Below are 27,960 nucleotides of genomic sequence, written 5' to 3' on the forward strand. Positions count from 1 at the left end.
TCTTCTCCACAACATACTCCAATTCTCCCTCCACCAGCACCGGAGCAGGAGGCTCAAGCGAAGGAACAACAGGTACCTCATACCTCCGCAACAACGACCGATGGAACACATTATGAATAGCAAACAATGCCGGGAGATCCAAACGAAACGACACAGGGTTAAGAATTTCCAAGATCCCATAAGGACCGATGAACCGAGGCTTGAACTTAGGAGAAGAGACCTTCATAGGAACAAAACGAGAAGACAACCACACCAAGTCCCCAACACGAAGTCGAGGACCCACGCGGCGACGGCGATTAGCAAACTGCTGAGCCTTCTCCTGGGACAACTTCAAATTGTCCACCACATGACTCCAAATCCGATGCAACCCATCCACCACCATGTCCACTCCAGGATAATCAGAAGGCTCCACCTGACCAGAGGAAAAACGAGGATGAAACCCCGAATTACAAAAGAAAGGAGAAACCAAGGTAGCAGAACTAGCCCGATTATTAAGGGCAAACTCGGCCAGTGGCAAAAAGGTAACCCAGTCATCCTGATCAGCAGAAACAAAACACCTCAAATAAGTTTCCAAGGTCTGATTAGTTCGCTCCGTCTGGCCATTCGTCTGAGGATGGAATGCAGACGAAAAGGACAAATCAATGCCCATCTTAGCACAGAACGTCCGCCAAAATCTAGACACAAACTGGGATCCCCTGTCAGAAACGATGTTCTCCGGAATCCCATGCAAACGAACCAAGTTCTGGAAAAACAGAGGGACCAACTCAGAGGAGGAAGGCAACTTAGGCAAGGGTACAAGATGAACCATTTTAGAAAAGCGGTCACACACAACCCAGATGACAGACATTTTTTGAGAGACAGGGAGATCCGAAATAAAGTCCATGGAAATGTGCGTCCAAGGCCTCTTCGGGATAGGCAAAGGTGACAACAATCTACTGGCTCGAGAACAGCAAGGCTTAGCCCGAGCACAAACCTCACAAGACTGCACAAAAGAACGCACATCCCTCGACAAGGAAGGCCACCAAAAAGACCTGGCCACCAAGTCTCTAGTACCAAATATTCCACGATGACCTGCCAACGCAGAAGAATGGACCTCGGAGATGACTCTACTGGTCCAACTATCCGGAACAAACAGTCTCTCAGGCGGACAACGATCAGGTTTACCCGCCTGAAACTCCTGCAAAGCACGTCGCAAGTCTGGGAAGACAGCCGGCTATACTGTCATGATTCCAATGGCAGGGAATCACAAAAGGACAAGCACCAACGAGCTCTAGGGTGATGGAACCTGAGCTGACCGCGACCCTGAACCTGAACACACAAATAACAATAGCCGGGGAACGTGCCTACGTTGATCCTAGACGTCTCGCACCAGCCGAAGATCTAACTTCCCCTATTAGAAGAAACACAGACCTCTCTTGCCTCCAGAGAAATACCCCACAGAAATAGCAGTCCCCCACATATAATGACGGTGAAATGAGAGGAAGGCACATACACAGTATGAAAACAGATTCAGCAAAATGAGGCCCGCTAAAACTAGATAGCAGAGGATACAAAAGTAAACTGCGCGGTCAGCAAAAAACCCTTCAAAAAACCATCCTGTAATTGCTTGAACTCATGTTCCAACTCATGGAACATGAGGAGCAATTACAGCCCACTAGAGCAACCAGCAGCAAAGAAACAATTATATGCAAGCTGGACAAGACAAAAATAAAGCAAAACGTGGAACAAGAAAATCAAAACTTAGCTTGTCCTGAAGATTACTGAAGCCAGAAGCTGAGGTAACAAAACACTCTGATAACCTTGATAGCCGGCGGGGAAATGACAAGAAAGCCCGGTTAAATAGGAAACTCCCAAATCCTAATAGAACAGGTGGACACCAGAGACAGCAGAACACAAATCACCCAGTACCATCAGTAACCACCAGAGGGAGCCCAAAAACAGAACTCACAACAGTAACAATAATGAAGCATCTATAGCAGAGGGTTATTTATCTGGCATATTTTTGCTCTTATCCTTTTAGAGCCATCCTTATAGAGAAAGACCACGGTCCGATAGACCTGCGACTCTGGCACTGGGTATGGCACTGCAGGGTTAGGCTGCCACTGGGTTTGTCATTGTAATGTTAGGCTAGCAATGCAGTATCAGGCTGGCACGATCTCTGGCACTGCAGGGTTAAGTTGGCACTGTGCTTGGCACTGCAGCGTTAGGCTGGCACTAGGTCTGACACTGTAGGGTTAGGTTAGCACAACATTTGGCACTGCAAGGTTAGGCTGGCACTGGGTCTAGCACTGCAGGGTTAGCCTGGCACTGTTCTGGAATTGTAGGGTTAGGCTGTCACTGGATCTGGTATTGTAGGGTTAGGTTGACATTGGATCTGGCATTGTAGGGATAGGCTGGCACTGCAGGGCTAGGTTGGCAATAGGTGTAGCATTGTTGGGTAAGGCTGGCATTGGGTCTGGCACTGCAGGGTTAGGCTGTCACTGGCTCTGGCACTGCAGGGTTAAGTTGGCACTGTGCTTGGCACTACAGGGCTAGACTGGCACTGTGTTTGGCACTGTAGAGTTAGGTTGGCACTGGGTCTGACACAGCAGGGTTAGGCTGGCACTGGGTCAGGCACTGCAGGGTTAGGCTGGCACTGGGTCAGGCACTGCAGGGTTAGGCTGGCACTGGGTCGGGCACTGCAGGGTTAGGCTGGCACTGGTCAGGCACTACAGGGTTAGGCTGGCACTGGGTCTGGCACTGCAGGGTTAGGCTGGCACTGGGTCAGGCACTGCAGGGTTAGGCTGGCACTGGGTCAGGCACTGCAGGGTTAGGCTGGCACTGGTTCTGGCACTGCAGGGTTAGGCTGGCACTAGGTCAGGCACTGCAGTGTTAGTCTGGCACTGGGTCAGGCACTGCAGGGTTAGTCTGGCACTGGGTCAGGCACTGAAGGGTTAGGCTGGCACTGCACTGGGTCAGGCCCCACAGGGTTAGGCTGGCACTGGGTCTGGCAGTGCATGGTTAGGATGGCACTGGGTCAGGCACTGCAGGGTTAGTCTGGCACTGGGTCAAGGACTGCAGGGTTAGGCTGGCACTGGGTCTGGCACTGCAGGGTTAGTCTGGCACTGGGTCAGGCCCCGCAGGGTTAGTCTGGCATTGGGTCTGGAAGTGCATGGTTAGGATGGCACTGGGTCAGGCACTGCAGGGTTAGGCTGGCACTGGCTCAGGCACTGCAGGGTTAGGCTGGCACTGGGTCTGGCACTGCAGGGTTAGTCTGGCACTGGGTCAGGCACTGCAGGTTTAGTCTGGCATTGGGTCAGACACTGCAGGGTTAGGCTTGCACTAGGTCAGGCACTGCAGGGTTAGGCTGGCACTGGGTCAGGCACTGCAGGGTTAGGATGGCACTGGGTCAGGCACCGCAGGGTTAGGCTGGCACTGGGTCTGGCACTGCAGGGCTAGTCTGGCACTGGGTCAGGCCCCACAGGGTTAGGCTGGCACTGGGTCAGGCACTGCAGGGTTAGTCTGGCACTGGGTCAAGCCCCGCAGGGTTAGGCTGGCACTGGGTCTGGAAGTGCATGGTTAGGATGGCACTGGGTCAGGCACTGCAGGGTTAGGCTGGCACTGGGTCAGGCACTGCAGGGTCAGGCTGGCACTGGGTCAGGCACTGCAGGGTTTGGCTGGCCCTGGGTCTGGCACTGCAGGGTTAGGCTGGCACTGGGTCAGGCACGTCAGGGTTAGAATGGCACTGGGTCAGGCACTGCAGGGTTAGGCTGGCACTGGGTCAGGCACGGCAGGGTTAGGATGGCACTGGGTCAGGCACTGCAGGGTTAGTCTGGCACTGGGTCTGGCACTGCAGGGTTAGTCAGGCACTGGGTCAGGACCCGCAGGGTTTGGCTGGCACTGGGTCAGGCACTGCAGGGTTAGGCTGGCACTGGGTCAGGCACTGCAGGATCAGGCTGGCACTGGGTCAGGCACTGCAGGGTTAGGCTGGCACTGGGTCTGGCACTGCAGGGTTAGGCTGGCACTGGGTCAGGCACTGCAGGGTTAGGAGGGCACTGGGTCAGGCACTGCAGGGTTAGGCTGGCACTGGGTCAGGCACTGCAGGGTTAGGCTGGCACTGGATCAGGCACTGCAGGGTTAGGCTGGCACTGGTCAGGCACTGCAGGGTTAGGCTGGCACTGGGTCAGGCACTGCAGGGTTAGGCTGGCACTGGTCAGGCACTGCAGGGTCAGGCTGGCACTGGGTCAGGCACTCCAGGGTTAGGCTGGCACTAGGTCAGGCACTGCAGGGTTAGGCTGGCACTGGATCAGGCACTGCAAGGTTAGGCTGGCACTGGTCAGGCACTGCAGGGTTAGGCTGGCACTGGGTTAGGCACTGCAGGGTTAGGCTGGCACTGGGTCTGGCAGTACATGGTTAGGATGGCACTGGGTCAGGCCCCGCAGGGTTAGGCTGGCACTGGGTCTAGCAGTGCATGGTTAGGCTGGCGGGTCAGGCACTGCAGGGTTAGGCTGGCACTGGGTCAGGCACTCCAGTGTTAGGCTGGCACTGGTCAGGCACTGCAGGGTTAGGCTGGCACTGGGTCAGGCCCCGCAGGGTTAGGCTGGCACTGGTCAGGCACCGCAGGGTTAGGCTGGCACTGGGTCAGGCACTCCAGGGTTAGGCTGTCACTGGTCAGGCACCGCAGGGTTAGGCTGGCACTGGTCAGGCACTCCAGGGTTAGGCTGGCACTGGGTCTGGCACTCCAGGGTTAGGCTGGCACTGGTCAGGCCCCACAGGGTTAGGCTGGCACTGGTCAGGCCCCGCAGGGTTAGGTTGGCACTGGTCAGGCACTCCAGGGTTAGGCTGGCACTGGTCAGGCACTCCAGGGTTAGGCTGGCACTGGTCAGGCCCCGCAGGGTTAGGCTGGCACTGGTCTAGCACTCCAGGGTTAGTCTGGCAATGGGTCAGGCACTGCAGGGTTAGGCTGGCACTGGTCAGGCCCCGCAGGGTTAGGCTGGCACTGGTCTAGCACTCCAGGGTTAGTCTGGCAATGGGTCAGGCACTGCAGGGTTAGGCTGGCACTGGTCAGGCCCCGCAGGGTTAGGCTGGCACTGGTCAGGCCCCGCAGGGTTAGGCTGGCCCCCATCTGGCCCCGCAGGCTCAGCTCGCCGTGGCAGTGCAGGGGTTAAGCAGTGGCAGTGTCAGTCCCGGGTGTGATGTGCAGGCACGTGTATGAGGAGGAGGAAGGGCAGCTGCTGGGAGGAGTAGTGCAGGAGGGAAGGGGTGGTCTCGGCTCGGGGTGACGGCGGCTCCGCCTCGGGTCTATAAGAAGCGCAGATCCGCGAGAAGCAAAACTACAACACAAACTACACGAGCGAAATGGTCAGCGCCAGAGCCGCAGCAAGATGCTGGATGGACAGGGCTTCCTGGGATGGCTGTCACTTGTAGTCCTCCTCTCCGGCGGACCGGCGGCGGCGTACTTCGGGTAGGTGACAGTCTGCAGCTCCAGGAACCTGCGGGGATTGATGGCAGCGGGACCTCAGTGCTACACTCCGGGACCTGACGGGAGAGGTACAATGTATCTAAGCCATGACAGCGGCACCTGTGCGGAGGTACAAAGCATCTGAGCCGCCGGGACCGGGAGCGTTACACTGTGTCTGCTGCGGTGCAATGTATCTGAGCCGCAACCACAGGGACAGGAGAAGACCCTGGAGCCAGCCCTGCGGTACTTGGTATCTAACCTCGAGGAGCTGAGCTGCATGTATCTGATCTGGAGGAGCTGGGGTGCATTGTATCTAATCTGGACGACCTGCGGTACATGTATCTATATTGAAGGAGTTGGGATACATTGTATCAAATCTGGAGGAGCTGCAGTACTTTGTATCTGATCTGGAGGAGCTGCGGTACATGTATCTATATTGAAGGAGCTGGGATACATTGTATCTATTCTGGAGGAGCTGTAGTACATATTTTATATTGGTGGAGTTGGGGTACATTGTAATCTGGAAGAGCTGAGCTACATGTACCTATTCTGTAGAAGGTAGGGTACGTGCCTCTATACTCAAGGAGCTGAGGTACATCTACGTATTATGGAGGAGCGGCAGCACTTGGCATGTGTTCTAGATACAGTGTATAAAGCTGCTGTATCCTCGCTGTCTCTCTGGTGCGCTGTATCCTCGCTGTCTCTCTGGTGCGCTGTATCCTCGCTGTCTCTCTGGTGCGCTGTATCCTCGCTGTCTCTCTGGTGCGCTGTATCCTCGCTGTCTCTCTGGTGCGCTGTATCCTCGCTGTCTCTCTGGCGCGCTGTATCCTCGCTGTCTCTCTGGCGTGCTGTATCCTCGCTGTCTCTCTGGTGCGCTGTATCCTCGCTGTCTCTCTGGCGCGCTGTATCCTCGCTGTCTCTCTGGTGCGCTGTATCCTCGCTGTCTCTCTGGTGCGCTGTATCCTCGCTGTGTCTCTGGCGCTCTGTATCCTCGCTGTCTCTCTGGTGCTCTGTATCCTTGCTGTCTCTCTGGCGCACTGTATCCTTGCTGTCTCTCTGGTGCGCTGTATCCTCGCTGTCTCTCTGGTGCGCTGTATCCTCGCTGTCTCTCTGGCGCGCTGTATCCTCGCTGTCTCTCTGGTGCGCTGTATCCTCGCTGTCTCTCTGGTGCGCTGTATCCTCGCTGTCTCTCTGGTGCGCTGTATCCTCGCTGCTGCGATTGGATCTCTGTTTTGCTCTATTGGCAGCTTGAGACTCTTCACCGGTTGTGCTCCTGGTTGTTGTGGAGCAGTGAGACGCGGACCCTCGTAGTTGCAGTTACAGCTGTGCAGAGAGTTACTGGGCTGATACTCTGCAATGTCTTGTGCCCTTTGTGATTGAGACTCGGTCCCTTCAGCTGCTCCAGGGAATTATTCTGTCTACAGGACGAAACACTGAAGCGTAGCCCCCCGGTCATGAGCTCTGCACTGTACTGTGAGCTATGCTATGGGGCAAACTGCTCTGCCCTCTGGGGGCTTCTGTCCTCATCTACATCCATAGACATTAATATGGAGACAGTATGTGCCCCCCACATCCTCCTCCGGGGGCTTCACTGTCCTCATCTACATCCATAGACATTAATATGGAGAAAGTATGTGCCCCCCACATCCTCCTCCGGGGGCTTCACTGTCCTCATCTACATCCATAGACATTAATATGGAGACAGTATGTGCCCCCCACATCCACCTCCGGGGGCTTCACTGTCCTCATCTACATCCATAGACATTAATATGGAGAAAGTATGTGCCCCCCACATCCTCCTCCGGGGGCTTCACTGTCCTCATCTACATCCATAGACATTAATATGGAGAAAGTATGTGCCCCCCACATCCACCTCCGGGGGCTTCTCTGTCCTCATCTACATCCATAGACATTAATATGGAGACAGTATGTGCCCCCCACATCCTCCTCCGGGGGCTTCACTGTCCTCATCTACATCCATAGACATTAATATGGAGAAAGTATGTGCCCCCCACATCCTCCTCCGGGGGCTTCACTGTCCTCATCTACATCCATAGACATTAATATGGAGACAGTATGTGCCCCTCACATCCTCCTCCGGGGGCTTCACTGTCCTCATCTACATCCATAGACATTAATATGGAGAAAGTATGTGCCCCCCACATCCTCCTCCGGGGGCTTCACTGTCCTCATCTACATCCATAGACATTAATATGGAGACAGTATGTGCCCCCCACATCCACCTCCGGGGGCTTCTCTGTCCTCATCTACATCCATAGACATTAATATGGAGACAGTATGTGCCCCCCACATCCACCTCCGGGGGCTTCACTGTCCTCATCTACATCCATAGACATTAATATGGAGAAAGTATGTGCCCCCCACATCCACCTCCGGGGGCTTCTCTGTCCTCATCTACATCCATAGACATTAATATGGAGAAAGTATGTGCCCCCCACATCCTCCTCCGGGGGCTTCTCTGTCCTCATCTACATCCATAGACATTAATATGGAGAAAGTATGTGCCCCCCACATCCACCTCTGGGGGCTTCTCTGTCCTCATCTACATCCATAGACATTAATATGGAGAAAGTATGTGCCCCCAACATCCTCCTCCGGGGGCTTCTCTGTCCTCATCTACATCCATAGACAATAATATGGAGACAGTGTGTGCCCCCCACATCCTCCTCCGGGGGCTTCACTGTCCTCATCTACATCCATAGACATTAATATGGAGAAAGTATGTGCCCCCCACATCCTCCTCCGGGGGCTTCTCTGTCCTCATCTACATCCATAGACATTAATATGGAGACAGTATGTGCCCCCCACATCCACCTCCGGGGGCTTCTCTGTCCTCATCTACATCCATAGACATTAATATGGAGAAAGTATGTGCCCCCCACATCCTCCTCCGGGGGCTTCACTGTCCTCATCTACATCTATAGACATTAATATGGAGAAAGTATGTGCCCCCCACATCCTCCTCCGGGGGCTTCACTGTCCTCATCTACATCCATAGACATTAATATGGAGAAAGTATGTGCCCCCCACATCCTCCTCCGGGGGCTTCTCTGTCCTCATCTACATCTATAGACATTAATATGGAGACAGTATGTGCCCCCCACATCCTCCTCCGGGGGCTTCACTGTCCTCATCTACATCTATAGACATTAATATGGAGACAGTATGTGCCCCCCACATCCACCTCCGGGGGCTTCTCTGTCCTCATCTACATCCATAGACATTAATATGGAGAAAGTATGTGCCCCCCACATCCACCTCCGGGGGCTTCACTGTCCTCATCTACATCCATAGACATTAATATGGAGACAGTATGTGCCCCCCACATCCTCCTCTGGGGGCTTCTCTGTCCTCATCTACATCCATAGACATTAATATGGAGACAGTATGTGCCCCCCACATCCACCTCCGGGGGCTTCACTGTCCTCATCTACATCCATAGACATTAATATGGAGACAGTATGTGCCCCCCACATCCTCCTCCGGGGGCTTCACTGTCCTCATCTACATCTATAGACATTAATATGGAGACAGTATGTGCCCCCCACATCCACCTCCGGGGGCTTCTCTGTCCTCATCTACATCCATAGACATTAATATGGAGACAGTATGTGCCCCCCACATCCACCTCCGGGGGCTTCTCTGTCCTCATCTACATCCATAGACATTAATATGGAGACAGTATGTGCCCCCCACATCCTCCTCCGGGGGCTTCACTGTCCTCATCTACATCTATAGACATTAATATGGAGACAGTATGTGCCCCCCACATCCTCCTCTGGGGGCTTCTCTGTCCTCATCTACATCCATAGACATTAATATGGAGACAGTATGTGCCCCCCACATCCACCTCCGGGGGCTTCTCTGTCCTCATCTACATCCATAGACATTAATATGGAGACAGTATGTGCCCCCCACATCCTCCTCCGGGGGCTTCACTGTCCTCATCTACATCTATAGACATTAATATGGAGACAGTATGTGCCCCCCACATCCTCCTCCGGGGGCTTCACTGTCCTCATCTACATCCATAGACATTAATATGGAGACAGTATGTGCCCCCCACATCCTCCTCTGGGGGCTTCTCTGTCCTCATCTACATCCATAGACATTAATATGGAGACAGTATGTGCCCCCCACATCCACCTCCGGGGGCTTCTCTGTCCTCATCTACATCCATAGACATTAATATGGAGAAAGTATGTGCCCCCCACATCCTCCTCCGGGGGCTTCACTGTCCTCATCTACATCCATAGACATTAATATGGAGAAAGTATGTGCCCCCCACATCCACCTCCGGGGGCTTCACTGTCCTCATCTACATCCATAGACAATAATATGGAGACAGTATGTGCCCCCCACATCCTCCTCCGGGGGCTTCACTGTCCTCATCTACATCCATAGACATTAATATGGAGACAGTATGTGCCCCCCACATCCACCTCCGGGGGCTTCACTGTCCTCATCTACATCCATAGACATTAATATGGAGAAAGTATGTGCCCCCCACATCCTCCTCCGGGGGCTTCACTGTCCTCATCTACATCCATAGACATTAATATGGAGACAGTATGTGCCCCCCACATCCTCCTCCGGGGGCTTCACTGTCCTCATCTACATCCATAGACATTAATATGGAGACAGTATGTGCCCCCCACATCCTCCTCCGGGGGCTTCACTGTCCTCATCTACATCCATAGACATTAATATGGAGACAGTATGTGCCCCCCACATCCTCCTCCGGGGGCTTCTCTGTCCTCATCTACATCCATAGACATTAATATGGAGAAAGTATGTGCCCCCCACATCCACCTCCGGGGGCTTCACTGTCCTCATCTACATCCATAGACATTAATATGGAGAAAGTATGTGCCCCCCACATCCACCTCCGGGGGCTTCACTGTCCTCATCTACATCCATAGACATTAATATGGAGACAGTATGCGGGACCTCAGTGCTACACTCCGGGACCTGACGGGAGAGGTACAATGTATCTAAGCCATGACAGCGGCACCTTTGCGGAGGTACAAAGCATCTCAGCCGCCGGGACCGGGAGCGTTACACTGTGTCTGCTGCGGTACAATGTATCTGAGCCGCAACCACAGGGAAAGGAGAAGACCCTGCGGCTCTGGAGCCAGCCCTGTGTCTGATCGGGAGGAGATTCGGTACTTGGTATCTAACCTCGAGGAGCTGAGCTACATGTATCTATTCTGGAGGAGCTGGGGTGCATTGTATCTAATCTGGACGACCTGCGGTACATGTATCTATATTGAAGGAGCTGGGATACATTGTATCTATTCTGGAGGAGCTGTAGTACATATTTTATATTGGTGGAGTTGGGGTACATTGTAATCTGGAAGAGCTGAGCTACATGTACCTATTCTGTAGAAGGTAGGGTACGTGCCTCTATACTCAAGGAGCTGAGGTACATCTACGTATTATGGAGGAGCGGCAGCACTTGGCATGTGTTCTAGATACAGTGTATAAAGCTGCTGTATCCTCGCTGTCTCTCTGGTGCGCTGTATCCCCGCTGTCTCTCTGGTGCGCTGTATCCCCGCTGTCTCTCTGGCGTGCTGTATCCTCGCTGTCTCTCTGGTGCGCTGTATCCTCGCTGTCTCTCTGGTGCGCTGTATCCTCGCTGTCTCTCTGGTGCGCTGTATCCTCGCTGTCTCTCTGGTGCGCTGTATCCTCGCTGTCTCTCTGGCGCGCTGTATCCTCGCTGTCTCTCTGGCGCTCTGTATCCTCGCTGTCTCTCTGGTGCGCTGTATCCTCGCTGTCTCTCTGGTGCGCTGTATCCTCGCTGTCTCTCTGGCGCACTGTATCCTTGCTGTCTCTCTGGCGCGCTGTATCCTCGCTGTCTCTCTGGTGCGCTGTATCCTCGCTGTCTCTCTGGTGCGCTGTATCCTCGCTGTCTCTCTGGTGCGCTGTATCCTCGCTGCTGCGATTGGATCTCTGTTTTGCTCTATTGGCAGCTTGAGACTCTTCACCGGTTGTGCTCCTGGTTGTTGTGGAGCAGTGAGACGCGGACCCTCGTAGTTGCAGTTACAGCTGTGCAGAGAGTTACTGGGCTGATACTCTGCAATGTCTTGTGCCCTTTGTGATTGAGACTCGGTCCCTTCAGCTGCTCCAGGGAATTATTCTGTCTACAGGACGAAACACTGAAGCGTAGCCCCCCGGTCATGAGCTCTGCACTGTACTGTGAGCTATGCTATGGGGCAAACTGCTCTGCCCTCTGGGGGCTTCTGTCCTCATCTACATCCATAGACATTAATATGGAGAAAGTATGTGCCCCCCACATCCTCCTCCGGGGTCTTCACTGTCCTCATCTACATCCATAGACATTAATATGGAGACAGTATGTGCCCCCCCACATCCACCTCCGGGGGCTTCACTGTCCTCATCTACATCCATAGACATTAATATGGAGAAAGTATGTGCCCCCCACATCCACCTCCGGGGGCTTCACTGTCCTCATCTACATCCATAGACATTAATATGGAGAAAGTATGTGCCCCCCACATCCTCCTCCGGGGGCTTCACTGTCCTCATCTACATCCATAGACATTAATATGGAGACAGTATGTGCCCCCCACATCCTCCTCCGGGGGCTTCTCTGTCCTCATCTACATCTATAGACATTAATATGGAGACAGTATGTGCCCCCCACATCCACCTCCGGGGGCTTCTCTGTCCTCATCTACATCCATAGACATTAATATGGAGACAGTATGTGCCCCCCACATCCACCTCCGGGGGCTTCTCTGTCCTCATCTACATCTATAGACATTAATATGGAGAAAGTATGTGCCCCCCACATCCACCTCCGGGGGCTTCTCTGTCCTCATCTACATCCATAGACATTAATATGGAGACAGTATGTGCCCCCCACATCCACCTCCGGGGGCTTCTCTGTCCTCATCTACATCCATAGACATTAATATGGAGACAGTATGTGACCCCCACATCCTCCTCCGGGGGCTTCTCTGTCCTCATCTACATCCATAGACATTAATATGGAGACAGTATGTGCCCCCCACATCCTCCTCCGGGGGCTTCACTGTCCTCATCTACATCCATAGACATTAATATGGAGACAGTATGTGCCCCCCACATCCTCCTCCGGGGGCTTCACTGTCCTCATCTACATCCATAGACATTAATATGGAGACAGTATGTGACCCCCACATCCTCCTCCGGGGGCTTCTCTGTCCTCATCTACATCCATAGACATTAATATGGAGACAGTATGTGCCCCCCACATCCTCCTCCGGGGGCTTCACTGTCCTCATCTACATCCATAGACATTAATATGGAGAAAGTATGTGCCCCCCACATCCTCCTCCGGGGGCTTCTCTGTCCTCATCTACATCCATAGACATTAATATGGAGAAAGTATGTGCCCCCCACATCCACCTCCGGGGGCTTCACTGTCCTCATCTACATCCATAGACATTAATATGGAGACAGTATGTGCCCCCCACATCCTCCTCCGGGGGCTTCACTGTCCTCATCTACATCCATAGACATTAATATGGAGACAGTATGTGCCCCCCACATCCTCCTCCGGGGGCTTCACTGTCCTCATCTACATCTATAGACATTAATATGGAGAAAGTATGTGCCCCCCACATCCTCCTCCGGGGGCTTCACTGTCCTCCTCTACATCCATAGACATTAATATGGAGACAGTATGTGCCCCCCACATCCACCTCCGGGGGCTTCTCTGTCCTCATCTACATCCATAGACATTAATATGGAGACAGTATGTGCCCCCCACATCCTCCTCCGGGGGCTTCACTGTCCTCATCTACATCCATAGACATTAATATGGAGACAGTATGTGCCCCCCACATCCTCCTCCGGGGGCTTCACTGTCCTCATCTACATCCATAGACATTAATATGGAGAAAGTATGTGCCCCCAACATCCTCCTCCGGGGGCTTCACTGTCCTCATCTACATCCATAGACATTAATATGGAGAAAGTATGTGCCCCCCACATCCTCCTCCGGGGGCTTCTCTGTCGTTATCTACATCCATAGACATTAATATGGAGACAGTATGTGCCCCCCACATCCACCTCCGGGGGCTTCACTGTCCTCATCTACATCCATAGACATTAATATGGAGACAGTATGTGCCCCCCACATCCTCCTCCGGGGGGCTTCACTGTCCTCATCTACATCCATAGACATTAATATGGAGACAGTATGTGCCCCCCACATCCTCCTCCGGGGGCTTCACTGTCCTCATCTACATCCATAGACATTAATATGGAGACAGTATGTGCCCCCCACATCCTCCTCCGGGGGCTTCACTGTCCTCATCTACATCCATAGACATTAATATGGAGAAAGTATGTGCCCCCCACATCCTCCTCCGGGGGCTTCTCTGTCCTCATCTACATCCATAGACATTAATATGGAGAAAGTATGTGCCCCCCACATCCTCCTCCGGGGGCTTCACTGTCCTCATCTACATCCATAGACATTAATATGGAGAAAGTATGTGCCCCCCACATCCTCCTCCGGGGGCTTCTCTGTCCTCATCTACATCCATAGACATTAATATGGAGAAAGCATGTGCCCCCCACATCCACCTCCGGGGGCTTCACTGTCCTCATCTACATCCATAGACATTAATATGGAGAAAGTATGTGCCCCCCACATCCTCCTCCGGGGGCTTCACTGTCCTCATCTACATCTATAGACATTAATATGGAGAAAGTATGTGCCCCCCACATCCACCTCCGGGGGCTTCACTGTCCTCATCTACATCCATAGACATTAATATGGAGAAAGTATGTGCCCCCCACATCCTCCTCCGGGGGCTTCACTGTCCTCATCTACATCCATAGACATTAATATGGAGAAAGTATGTGCCCCCCACATCCTCCTCCGGGGGCTTCACTGTCCTCATCTACATCCATAGACATTAATATGGAGACAGTATGTGCCCCCCACATCCTCCTCCGGGGGCTTCTCTGCCCTCATCTACATCCATAGACATTAATATGGAGAAAGTATGTGCCCCCCACATCCTCCTCCGGGGGCTTCACTGTCCTCATCTACATCCATAGACATTAATATGGAGACAGTATGTGCCCCCCACATCCTCCTCCGGGGGCTTCACTGTCCTCATCTACATCCATAGACATTAATATGGAGACAGTATGTGCCCCCCACATCCTCCTCCGGGGGCTTCACTGTCCTCATCTACATCCATAGACATTAATATGGAGACAGTATGTGCCCCCCACATCCACCTCCGGGGGCTTCACTGTCCTCATCTACATCCATAGACATTAATATGGAGACAGTATGTGCCCCCCACATCCTCCTCCGGGGGCTTCACTGTCCTCATCTACATCCATAGACATTAATATGGAGAAAGTATGTGCCCCCCACATCCTCCTCCGGGGGCTTCACTGTCCTCATCTACATCCATAGACATTAATATGGAGACAGTATGTGCCCCCCACATCCTCCTCCGGGGGCTTCACTGTCCTCATCTACATCCATAGACATTAATATGGAGAAAGTATGTGCCCCTCACATCCTCCTCCGGGGGCTTCACTGTCCTCATCTACATCCATAGACATTAATATGGAGAAAGTATGTGCCCCCCACATCCACCTCCGGGGGCTTCACTGTCCTCATCTACATCCATAGACATTAATATGGAGAAAGTATGTGCCCCCCACATCCTCCTCCGGGGGCTTCACTGTCCTCATCTACATCCATAGACATTAATATGGAGACAGTATGTGCCCCCCACATCCTCCTCCGGGGGCTTCACTGTCCTCATCTACATCCATAGACATTAATATGGAGACAGTATGTGCCCCCCACATCCTCCTCCGGGGGCTTCACTGTCCTCATCTACATCCATAGACATTAATATGGAGAAAGTATGTGCCCCCCACATCCTCCTCCGGGGGCTTCTCTGTCCTCATCTACATCCATAGACATTAATATGGAGAAAGTATGTGCCCCCCACATCCTCCTCCGGGGGCTTCACTGTCCTCATCTACATCCATAGACATTAATATGGAGAAAGTATGTGCCCCCCACATCCTCCTCCGGGGGCTTCACTGTCCTCATCTACATCCATAGACATTAATATGGAGAAAGTATGTGCCCCCCACATCCTCCTCCGGGGGCTTCTCTGTCCTCATCTACATCCATAGACATTAATATGGAGACAGTATGTGCCCCCCACATCCTCCTCCGGGGGCTTCTCTGTCCTCATCTACATCCATAGACATTAATATGGAGACAGTATGTGCCCCCCACATCCTCCTCCGGGGGCTTCACTGTCCTCATCTACATCCATAGACATTAATATGGAGACAGTATGTGCCCCCCACATCCTCCTCCGGGGGCTTCACTGTCCTCATCTACATCCATAGACATTAATATGGAGACAGTATGTGCCCCCCACATCCTCCTCCGGGGGCTTCTCTGTCCTCATCTACATCCATAGACATTAATATGGAGAAAGTATGTGCCCCCCACATCCACCTCCGGGGGCTTCACTGTCCTCATCTACATCCATAGACATTAATATGGAGACAGTATGTGCCCCCCACATCCTCCTCCGGGGGCTTCTCTGTCCTCATCTACATCCATAGACATTAATATGGAGAAAGTATGTGCCCCCCACATCCTCCTCCGGGGGCTTCACTGTCCTCATCTACATCCATAGACATTAATATGGAGACAGTATGTGCCCCCCACATCCTCCTCCGGGGGCTTCTCTGTCCTCATCTACATCCATAGACATTAATATGGAGAAAGTATGTGCCCCCCACATCCTCCTCCGGGGGCTTCTCTGTCCTCATCTACATCCATAGACATTAATATGGAGAAAGTATGTGCCCCCCACATCCTCCTCCGGGGGCTTCTCTGTCCTCATCTACATCCATAGACATTAATATGGAGACAGTATGTGCCCCCCACATCCTCCTCCGGGGGCTTCACTGTCCTCATCTACATCCATAGACATTAATATGGAGACAGTATGTGCCCCCCACATCCTCCTCCGGGGGCTTCTCTGTCCTCATCTACATCCATAGACATTAATATGGAGAAAGTATGTGCCCCCCACATCCTCCTCCGGGGGCTTCTCTGTCCTCATCTACATTCATAGACATTAATATGGAGAAAGTATGTGCCCCCCACATCCTCCTCCGGGGGCTTCTCTGTCCTCATCTACATCCATAGACATTAATATGGAGAAAGTATGTGCCCCCCACATCCTCCTCCGGGGGCTTCTCTGTCCTCATCTACATTCATAGACATTAATATGGAGAAAGTATGTGCCCCCCACATCCTCCTCCAGGGGCTTCTCTGTCCTCATCTACATCCATAGACATTAATATGGAGAAAGTATGTGCCCCCCACATCCTCCTCCGGGGGCTTCACTGTCCTCATCTACATCTATAGACATTAATATGGAGAAAGTATGTGCCCCCCACATCCTCCTCCGGGGGCTTCACTGTCCTCATCTACATCCATAGACATTAATATGGAGAAAGTATGTGCCCCCCACATCCTCCTCCGGGGGCTTCACTGTCCTCATCTACATTCATAGACATTAATATGGAGAAAGTATGTGCCCCCCACATCCTCCTCCGGGGGCTTCACTGTCCTCATCTACATCCATAGACATTAATATGGAGAAAGTATGTGCCCCCCACATCCTCCTCCGGGGGCTTCACTGTCCTCATCTACATCCATAGACATTAATATGGAGAAAGTATGTGCCCCCCACATCCTCCTCCGGGGGCTTCACTGTCCTCATCTACATTCATAGACATTAATATGGAGAAAGTATGTGCCCCCCACATCCACCTCCGGGGGCTTCACTGTCCTCATCTACATTCATAGACATTAATATGGAGAAAGTATGTGCCCCCCACATCCTCCTCCGGGGGCTTCACTGTCCTCATCTACATTCATAGACATTAATATGGAGAAAGTATGTGCCCCCCACATCCTCCTCCGGGGGCTTCACTGTCCTCATCTACATCTATAGACATTAATATGGAGACAGTATGTGCCCCCCACATCCTCCTCCGGGGGCTTCACTGTCCTCATCTACATCCATAGACATTAATATGGAGACAGTATGTGCCCCCCACATCCACCTCCGGGGGCTTCACTGTCCTCATCTACATCCATAGACATTAATATGGAGAAAGTATGTGCCCCCCACATCCTCCTCCGGGGGCTTCACTGTCCTCATCTACATCCATAGACATTAATATGGAGACAGTATGTGCCCCCCACATCCTCCTCCGGGGGCTTCACTGTCCTCATCTACATCCATAGACATTAATATGGAGACAGTATGTGCCCCCCACATCCACCTCCGGGGGCTTCTCTGTCCTCATCTACATCCATAGACATTAATATGGAGAAAGTATGTGCCCCCCACATCCTCCTCCGGGGGCTTCACTGTCCTCATCTACATCCATAGACATTAATATGGAGACAGTATGTGCCCCCCACATCCTCCTCCGGGGGCTTCACTGTCCTCATCTACATCCATAGACATTAATATGGAGACAGTATGTGCCCCCCACATCCACCTCCGGGGGCTTCACTGTCCTCATCTACATCCATAGACATTAATATGGAGAAAGTATGTGCCCCCCACATCCTCCTCTGGGGGCTTCACTGTCCTCATCTACATTCATAGACATTAATATGGAGAAAGTATGTGCCCCCCACATCCACCTCCGGGGGCTTCACTGTCCTCATCTACATCCATAGACATTAATATGGAGACAGTATGTGCCCCCCACATCCTCCTCCGGGGGCTTCACTGTCCTCATCTACATCCATAGACATTAATATGGAGAAAGTATGTGCCCCCACATCCTCCTCCGGGGGCTTCTCTGTCCTCATCTACATCCATAGACATTAATATGGAGAAAGTATGTGCCCCCCACATCCTCCTCTGGGGGCTTCACTGTCCTCATCTACATTCATAGACATTAATATGGAGAAAGTATGTGCCCCCCACATCCTCCTCCGGGGGCTTCACTGTCCTCATCTACATTCATAGACATTAATATGGAGAAAGTATGTGCCCCCCACATCCACCTCCGGGGGCTTCACTGTCCTCATCTACATCCATAGACATTAATATGGAGACAGTATGTGCCCCCCACATCCTCCTCCGGGGGATTCACTGTCCTCATCTACATCCATAGACATTAATATGGAGAAAGTATGTGCCCCCCACATCCTCCTCCGGGGGCTTCACTGTCCTCATCTACATCCATAGACATTAATATGGAGACAGTATGTGCCCCCCACATCCTCCTCCGGGGGCTTCACTGTCCTCATCTACATCCATAGACATTAATATGGAGAAAGTATGTGCCCCCCACATCCTCCTCCGGGGGCTCCTCTGTCTTCATCTACATCCATAGACATTAATATGGAGAAAGTATGTGCCCCCACATCCTCCTCCGGGGGCTTCACTGTCCTCATCTACATCCATAGACATTAATATGGAGACAGTATGTGCCCCCCACATCCTCCTCCGGGGGCTTCACTGTCCTCATCTACATCCATAGACATTAATATGGAGAAAGTATGTGCCCCCCACATCCTCCTCCGGGGGCTCCTCTGTCTTCATCTACATCCATAGACATTAATATGGAGACAGTATGTGCCCCCCACATCCTCCTCCGGGGGCTTCACTGTCCTCATCTACATCCATAGACATTAATATGGAGACAGTATGTGCCCCCCACATCCTCCTCCGGGGGCTTCACTGTCCTCATCTATATCTATAGACATTAATATGGAGAAAGTATGTGCCCCCCACATCCTCCTCTGGGGGCTTCACTGTCCTCATCTACATCCATAGACATTAATATGGAGAAAGTATGTGCCCCCCACATCCTCCTCTGGGGGCTTCACTGTCCTCATCTACATTCATAGACATTAATATGGAGAAAGTATGTGCCCCCCACATCCACCTCCGGGGGCTTCACTGTCCTCATCTACATCTATAGACATTAATATGGAGACAGTATGTGCCCCCCACATCCTCCTCCGGGGGCTTCACTGTCCTCATCTACATCTATAGACATTAATATGGAGACAGTATGTGCCCCCCACATCCTCCTCCGGGGGCTTCTCTGTCCTCATCTACATCCATAGACATTAATATGGAGACAGTATGTGACCCCCACATCCTCCTCCGGGGGCTTCTCTGTCCTCATCTACATCCATAGACATTAATATGGAGAAAGTATGTGCCCCCCACATCCTCCTCCGGGGGCTTCACTGTCCTCATCTACATCCATAGACATTAATATGGAGAAAGTATGTGCCCCCCACATCCACCTCCGGGGGCTTCTCTGTCCTCATCTACATCCATAGACATTAATATGGAGACAGTATTTGCCCCCCACATCCTCCTCCGGGGGCTTCACTGTCCTCATCTACATCCATAGACATTAATATGGGGAAAGTATGTGCCCCCCACATCCTCCTCCGGGGGCTTCACTGTCCTCATCTACATCCATAGACATTAATATGGAGAAAGTATGTGCCCCCCACATCCACCTCCGGGGGCTTCACTGTCCTCATCTACATCCATAGACATTAATATGGAGAAAGTATGTGCCCCCCACATCCTCCTCCGGGGGCTTCTCTGTCCTCATCTACATCCATAGACATTAATATGGGGAAAGTATGTGCCCCTCACATCCTCCTCCGGGGGCTTCTCTGTCCTCATCTACATCCATAGACATTAATATGGGGAAAGTATGTGCCCCCCACATCCTCCTCCGGGGGCTTCTCTGTCCTCATCTACATCCATAGACATTAATATGGAGACAGTATGTGCCCCCCACATCCTCCTCCGGGGGCTTCACTGTCCTCATCTACATCCATAGACATTAATATGGAGACAGTATGTGCCCCCCACATCCACCTCCGGGGGCTTCTCTGTCCTCATCTACATCCATAGACATTAATATGGAGAAAGTATGTGCCCCCCACATCCACCTCCGGGGGCTTCTCTGTCCTCATCTACATCCATAGACATTAATATGGAGACAGTATGTGCCCCCCACATCCTCCTCCGGGGGCTTCTCTGTCCTCATCTACATCCATAGACATTAATATGGAGACAGTATGTGCCCCCCACATCCTCCTCCGGGGGCTTCTCTGTCCTCATCTACATCCATAGACATTAATATGGAGAAAGTATGTGCCCCCCACATCCTCCTCCGGGGGCTTCACTGTCCTCATCTACATCCATAGACATTAATATGGAGACAGTATGTGCCCCCCACATCCTCCTCCGGGGGCTTCACTGTCCTCATCTACATCCATAGACATTAATATGGAGAAAGTATGTGCCCCCCACATCCTCCTCCGGGGGCTTCACTGTACTCATCTACATCCATAGACATTAATATGGAGAAAGTATGTGCCCCCCACATCCTCCTCCGGGGGCTTCTCTGTCCTCATCTACATCCATAGACATTAATATGGAGACAGTATGTGCCCCCCACATCCACCTCCGGGGGCTTCTCTGTCCTCATCTACATCCATAGACATTAATATGGAGAAAGTATGTGCCCCCCACATCCTCCTCCGGGGGCTTCTCTGTCCTCATCTACATCCATAGACATTAATATGGAGAAAGTATGTGCCCCCCACATCCACCTCCGGGGGCTTCTCTGTCCCTGTTCCCACAAAGCTGAAGCTACAATTGTCCACAATGTCCTGTCCTCCGTCCCTGGAGCTGAGGGGTCTGAAGCCGCTCCCTGATAACAGCCCGTAGCATTATTCCCCCTCCGCCAGCTGTACAGGGGGCACAATTCAATCAGGGGGTAACGTCCTCCTGGAATCACGAGACTCCTTCATCAGATAGAGAAGTGCGATCCATCACTGCACAGAACTCGTGTCCTCCAAGGTCCAGTGGTGGCGGCTTTACACCACTCCATCCGGCTCTCGCCATTGTGTTTGGTGATGTACGGCTGCATGCAGGTGCTCGCCCATGAGGCTTCCGGTGGGCGCAGTATTTACGTTGGTGTTAGACTTGTCAATTGATACCTGCTGCGGCGTTTTAGAGAAAAGCAATCCTTTAACAGTCTGCCCGCTGACAGTGACTGAGCAGCCTCTGCATGTACTTGAGGTCAGCAGAGCGGTGGTGACTTCTCTGCCTTCTGCTCTGCAGCATTTGTTGCCCCACTTTGCAACGTTACGGGGTCTCTAGTTGCATGGCACAGGGTTGAATGTTATAAACCTGGAAGCGATTTGCACTGAATGATAATCGTGATGTCACGGGTCCACCCCTCAGTGTGTCTGACATGCAGTTACTGACAGCCCGGCTGTCCAATCCGGCACAGGGGAGTGTTGAGCTGTCAGTGTGATTGACAGCTCAACTATCCAATCTGTGACTGGGAGGCATCGGCTGTCTCCAAGTGTTCACTATCACAGGTGATTGCCATGCTACTTAACTGAGCTGCTTCTCCCTGACCTGCCAGACATACATTCAGCTTGTGAAGTTTGTGCTCCCTGTGCCTTGGTTTCTGTATGCTTGATCTTTTGTTGCCTGACTCTGGACTTTTTTCTGACTATTCGACTATTTAACCTTTTCTGCTCCGATCCGTTATCCTCCTGGCATTCTGACCTCGGAACGTTACCTGACCATGCTTTTCTCTTCCTTCTGTTTTTGATGTACTCTTCTGGCTTCTGACCTTGGTCTCCTTGACCGTTCTGACTTACGGCTTGGCCATGAGAAGTAACTAGCATCACACGTGGACTGTTGAATAAACATGTGGTCTTTTACGTTTATGAATATAGTGTGTTCTCCAGTATGTTCCTGCTTGACGCTGTGAGGTTTCACTCGCTCAATACTGTATTCTGAGGTTTTTCTCACTTGACACTGCATTCTGTGAGGTTTCGATTGCTCGACTGTGTTTTGCGAGGTTTTGTTAAGCTTGGCACTTTTCTATCTAAGGCTTCACTTGCTCAATGCTGAACTTTTAAGTTTTGTTTGCTCGTTCAGTGTTGTTCTCTGCAAAGTTTTGCTTGCCCTACACTGTTCTCTGCAAGGTTTTGCTTGCTTGATGCTGTTCTCTGTGAGGTTTCACTCTTTGTGCTGTTCTGTGAGGTTTCGATCCCTTGGTGCTGTTCTCTGTGAGGTTTTGCTTGCCCTACACTGTTCTCTGTGAGGTTTAACTTGCTCGATGCTGGTCCCTTTGAGGTTTCCCTTGCTCAGTCTTGCTCTGTGAGGTTTTGCTTGCGCTACACTGTTCTGTGAGGTTTTGATCACTCAATGATATTCTCTGTGAGGATTCACACACTCTGCTCTGTTCTCCTGAGGTTTTGATCTCTCGACCCTATTCTCTGTGAGGTTTTGCTCACTCTTTGCTGTTTTCAGTGAGGAGTCACGCACTCTTCACTGTCTTCTGTGAGGTTTTGATCTTTTGGTGCTATTCTCTGTGAGGTTTTGCTCACTTGATGCTGTTCTCTGTGAGGTGTCGATCCCTCGGTTCTGTTCTGAGGTTTTTCTCGCTTGACACTGTTTTCTGTGAGGTTTCGATAGCTTGGTGCTGCTCTCTGAGGTTTTGCTCTCTCGGTGCTGTTCTCTGAAGCTTTGCTCACTCATCACTGTTCTCTCAGAGGTGTCGATACCTCAGTGCTGTTCTCTGAGGTTTTGCTCACTCAACGCTGTTTCCTGAGGTTTGTCTTGCTTGACGCTGCTCTCTGTGAGGCTTCGCTTGTTTGGTGCTCTTCTGTGAGGTTTTGCTCACACCACACTGTTCTGAGGTTTTGCTTGCTCAGCGCTGTACTCTGTGAGGTTTTGATTTCTTGACACCGTTCTCTGTGAAGTTTTACTCTATGCTGTTCTCTGAGGTTTCACTTGCTTGATGCTCTTCTGTGAGATTTCGATCTCTCGATGATATTATCTGCAAGGTTTTGCTCTCTCGATGCTGTTCTCTGTGAGGTTTCGCTCTTAGTGCTGTTCTCTGTGAACTATTGCTCACTCAAACCTTTTCTCTGTGAAGTTTTGCTCACTCTGTGCTGTTCTCCGTGAGGTTTTGATCGCTCATCGCTGTTCTCTGTGAGATTTCGATTGCTTGATTTTGTTATCTGTGAGGTTTTGCCCGCTCAGTGCTGTTCTCCGTGAGGATTAGCTTACTCGATGCTGTTCTCTGTGAGGTTTTAATCGCCCGGTGCTCTTCTCTGAGGGGTTAGTTCACACAATGCTGTTTTCTGAGGTTTTGCTTGCACGACGCTGTTCTGTGACGTTTCACGTGCTCATTGCTGTTCTGTGAGGTTTAGCTTGCTTGACGCTGCTATCTGAGGTTTCAATGTCTCCACGGTGTTCATTGTGAAGTTTCGATCGCTTGGTGTTCTCTGTGAGGTTTTGCTCGCTCAACGCTGTTCTGTCAGGTTTTAATGACTTGGTGCTGTTCCCTGTGAGGTTTCGATCATTTGACGCTGTTCTCTGTGAGGTTTCACTCTCTCGGTACTGTTCTCTGTGAGGATTCGCTCACTCTGCACTGTTATTGTGAGGTTTCGATCCATAGATGCTGTTCTCTGAGGTGTCGATCTCTAGGTGCTGTTCTTTGTGAATTTTTGTTCTCTGAGGCTTTGCTTGCTCGACACTGTTCTTTGTGAGGTTTTGCTTGTTCGGTGCTGTTCTGTGAGGTTTTGCTTGCTCTACTCTGTTCTCTGATGTTTTGCTTTCCGATGCTGTTCTCTGTGAGATTTTGTTCGCTCAGTGCTGTTCTCTGTGAGGTTTCAATCTCTCCACGCTGTTCTGTGAGGTTTTACCCACTCAGTGCTGTTCTCTGTGAGGATTAGCTTACTCAATGCTGTTCTCTGTGAGGTTTCAATCACCCGGTGCTCTTCTCTGTGGGGTTTTGTTCACTCAATGCTGTTCTCCGTGAGGTTTTGCTTGCATGACGCTGTTCTCTGTGACGTTTCACTTGCTTATTGCTGTTCTGTGAGGTTTTGCTTGCTTGATGCTGTTATCTGTGAGGTTTCAATCTCTCCACACTGTTTATTGTGAAGTTTTGATCGCTTGGTGCGATCGCTTGGTGCTGTTCTGTGCGGTTTAGCTTGCTTGATGCTGTTCCGTGTGAGGTTTAGCTTGCTTGACACTGTTCCCTGTGAGATTTTGTCTGCTCGGTGCTGTTCTGTGAGGTTTTGCTTTCCCTACACTGTTCTGTGAGGTTTTGCTTTCCCTACACTGTTCTGTGAGGTTTTGATCGCTCGATGCTGTTCCCTGTGAGATGTCGATCCGTCGTTGCTGTTCTGAGGTTTTTCTCACATGATGCTGTTCTCTGTGAGGTTTTGCCCACTCTACGCTGTTCTCTGAGGTTTCATTTGCTTGACGCTGTGAGGTTTTCCTCACCCTACACTACTCTGTGAGGTTTTGCTCACTCGATGTTATTCTCTATGAAGTTTCACTCTCGGTACTGTTCTCTGTGAGGATTCGCCCACTCTGCGCTGTTGTCTGTGAGGTTTCGATCCATAGATGCTGTTCTCTGTGAGGTTTTGCCCACTCAACGCTGTTCTCTGATGTGTCGATCTCTAGGTGCTGTTCTCTGTGAATTTTTGCTCCCCCTACAACTGTTCTCTGAGGTTTTGCTTGCTTGACACTGTTCTGTGAGGTTTTGCTTGCTCTATGCTGTTCTCTGTGAGATTTTGTTCATTCAGTGCTGTTCTCTGAGGTTTCAATCTCTCAACACTGTTCTCTCTGAGATTTTGATTGCTTAGTGCTGTTCTTTGAGGTTTTGCTTGCTCGACGCTGTTCCCTGTGAGGTTTTGATCACTCGGTGCTGTTCTGTGAGGCTTTGATCGCTCGGTGCTGTTCACTATGAGGATTCGATCACTCTGCACTGTTGTCTGGGAGGTGTAGATCCCTCTGCGCTGTTCTCTGAGGTTTGGCTCACTCTACGCTGTTCTCTGAGGTTTCGCTTGCTCGGTGCTGTTCTTTGAGGTTTCGCTTGTTTGCTGGTGTGTCCTTCACTCCTTTCTCCTCTACCCACCTCAGTATGTACCATGTTTTGACCCGTTCTATGGATATTTTGAATCTTGTAGATTTTCTTGTCATCTGTTACTATTGTACAGTGCACATTTTGGAGCCGCCGACGTCCCCTCCACAAATTTGCAGCCCCCGCACCCAGGCCAGAGGCTGATGTGGGGAACAGATCAATGAGGATGAAGTTAGCTTTGGGGAATACGGCTGTAACGGGGTCTACCAAGCTGGGGGTACCTCTTTCAGTACCACCCCACATTTCAGGAGGTCCACTCTGCTTTGGTTGGAGTCTGAATGAAGGACGCTGGCTGGAATTGCTTGGTTACATGGGCGCATATAAAAGATCACTGCTTCTCCACGTATTTCCAGTCTGACAACACTTTACTCACAGGACACAGAATATATCACACAGATACAGAGGGCAGGCCAATAGAAAAGCGGCAGGCCTGACAAACATTACAATAGCCGCAGGAGGCAGGAGCCTGCTGATATTTACTGTGGGAATTACAAAGGTGGGGGGCGGACAAAAGGGGAATATCGTGTCCCCTCTGCCCAGGGGCGCAGCCTGTGGGCTGATGCATTAGGGACATGCATCTCACATGGAACCTATTATACATACATATAACTGCACAACATATTCTGGGTGCTGAGTGGTTCCGTAACACGGCTCCCCTTTTCAGCAACGCGATCTGCATCGGTTTGGGGATGACCGAACTTTATGGGGTTGGTACAAGTTCCATTTGTCGACTTAGTCCATCGGCGTTACCGTTTAGTTTGCCGGGTCTGTAGTGGATGCTGAAGTCCAGAGGTTGTAGGGCTAAACTCCACCACAGCAATCTGGCGTTGTCTCCGGAGACCCGATTAAGCCAGACTAGGGGATTATGGTCCGTTAGGAGGGAAAACTGTAGTCCATACAAATATGGTTGTAACTTTTTGAGTGCCCATACTACCGCCAGTCACTCCTTCTCGATGGCTGCATAGCTTACTTCATGGGGCAGTAGTTTCCGACTCAGGTAAGCTACTGGGTGTTCTTGGCTGTCCGGCCCGACTTGGCTCAGTACTGCCCCCAATCCAAACATAGAAGCGTCTGTGTGAACAAGGAAACGTTTAGTTGGATCGGGTGCGGGCAATACAGGGGTATTGGTGAGGGCGTCCTTTAGCTGGCGGAAGGCTTCCTCACACTCTGGGGGTCCAGGTTACCTGGCGGGGTTGGTTCTTACGGGTCAGATCAGTGAGGGGCTTGGCTACGCTGCTGTAATTGGGAACGAATTTCCTGTCATACCCCGCTGTCCCTAGAAACGCCATGACCTGGGTTTTAGTGCGTGGGGTGGGCCACTTGGCTATGGCCTCAATCTTGGCTGGTTCTGGTCACTGTTTCCCACTTCCCACTCAATGCCCTAAATACTGAACCTCTGCTTTGCCCATGTGACACTTGTTTGGGTTCAGGGTGATTCCGGCCTTATGAATCCTGTCCAATACTGTCTCTAGGTGATTTAGATGCTCTTCCCATGTCGCACTGTAGATGGCGATGTCGTCCAGGTAGGCACAAGCATAGTCCTGGAGACCATCCAGAAGCCGGTCAGCCAGCCTCTGGAAGGTCGCTGGGGCATTCTTCATACCAAATGGCATAACTCGAAACTGGAATAAGCCAAACGGGGTGACAAATGCCGACTTGGGAATAGCGTCAGGACTAAGGGGAATCTGCCAGTAGCCTTTGGATAGATCGATGGTGGTAAAATAGTTTACCCCTGCCAGCCGGTCTAACAACTCATCCACACACGGCATGGGATACGGCTTACGATAGTCTACACAAAACCGTGTAGTCCCATCCTTTTTGGACACTAACACTACGGGGGATGTCCAGGGACTATATGACTCTTCAATGACCCCTAAACGCAACATCTCTTGTATCTCTTGTCGCATCCCCTCTCGTACAGACTCAGGGACGCGGAAGGGGTTTTGTCGCAGGGGGGTCTGATCCTGGGTCTCAACCTTGTGTTGTGCCAGGCGAGTGTACCCTGGTCTCCCCGAAAACATCCTCTGTTGCTGCCTCAACAACTCCTCCGCCTACTGTCTCTCCCGGGGGCCTAGGTCTTCACCCAAGAGTACCTGGTCCCATGTTTTAGACTGAGTCCTCTCCGCTAAGACATCAGGCAAGGGAAGTCCGGCTAAATCCTCTGCTTCAGGTGCACAGATGGCCACTACCTCTTCAGGGCGCTCCCGATAGGGCTTCAGCATATTCACGTGGAACATGCGGATAACCCTGGGGTCGTCACAATCGGCGACATTATAGGTTGTGTCGGCTATTTTCCCCACTACCTGGTAGGGCCCCTGCCATGCAGCTTGGAACTTGTTCTGCCTAGTGGGCTCTAACACCAGGACCTTCTGTCCTATTTCCAAGGTGCGCTCTCTGGCCCTCCGATCGTACCAGAAGCGCTGGCGCCACTGGGCCACCTGCATGTTCCC

General features: G+C 51.6%; 1 protein-coding gene across 2 annotated transcripts in view; it reads left to right on the top strand.

The window, feature by feature from the left end:
• Nucleotides 1–5,309: 5,309 nt before the first annotated feature.
• WNT9A (Wnt family member 9A) overlaps nt 5,310–27,960 on the top strand; it is a 127,431-nt gene continuing 104,780 nt past the window's right edge. For both annotated transcript variants that reach the window (XM_069729107.1, XM_069729108.1), the window contains exon 1: nt 5,310–5,443. In XM_069729107.1, the coding sequence (XP_069585208.1) occupies nt 5,364–5,443 (80 nt within the window). In that variant the 5' untranslated portion in view covers nt 5,310–5,363. The remainder of the gene's footprint in view (nt 5,444–27,960) is intronic.

Source organism: Ranitomeya imitator, chromosome 6 (genome assembly GCF_032444005.1).
Source record: "Ranitomeya imitator isolate aRanImi1 chromosome 6, aRanImi1.pri, whole genome shotgun sequence".
Lineage (NCBI taxonomy): Eukaryota > Metazoa > Chordata > Amphibia > Anura > Dendrobatidae > Ranitomeya > Ranitomeya imitator.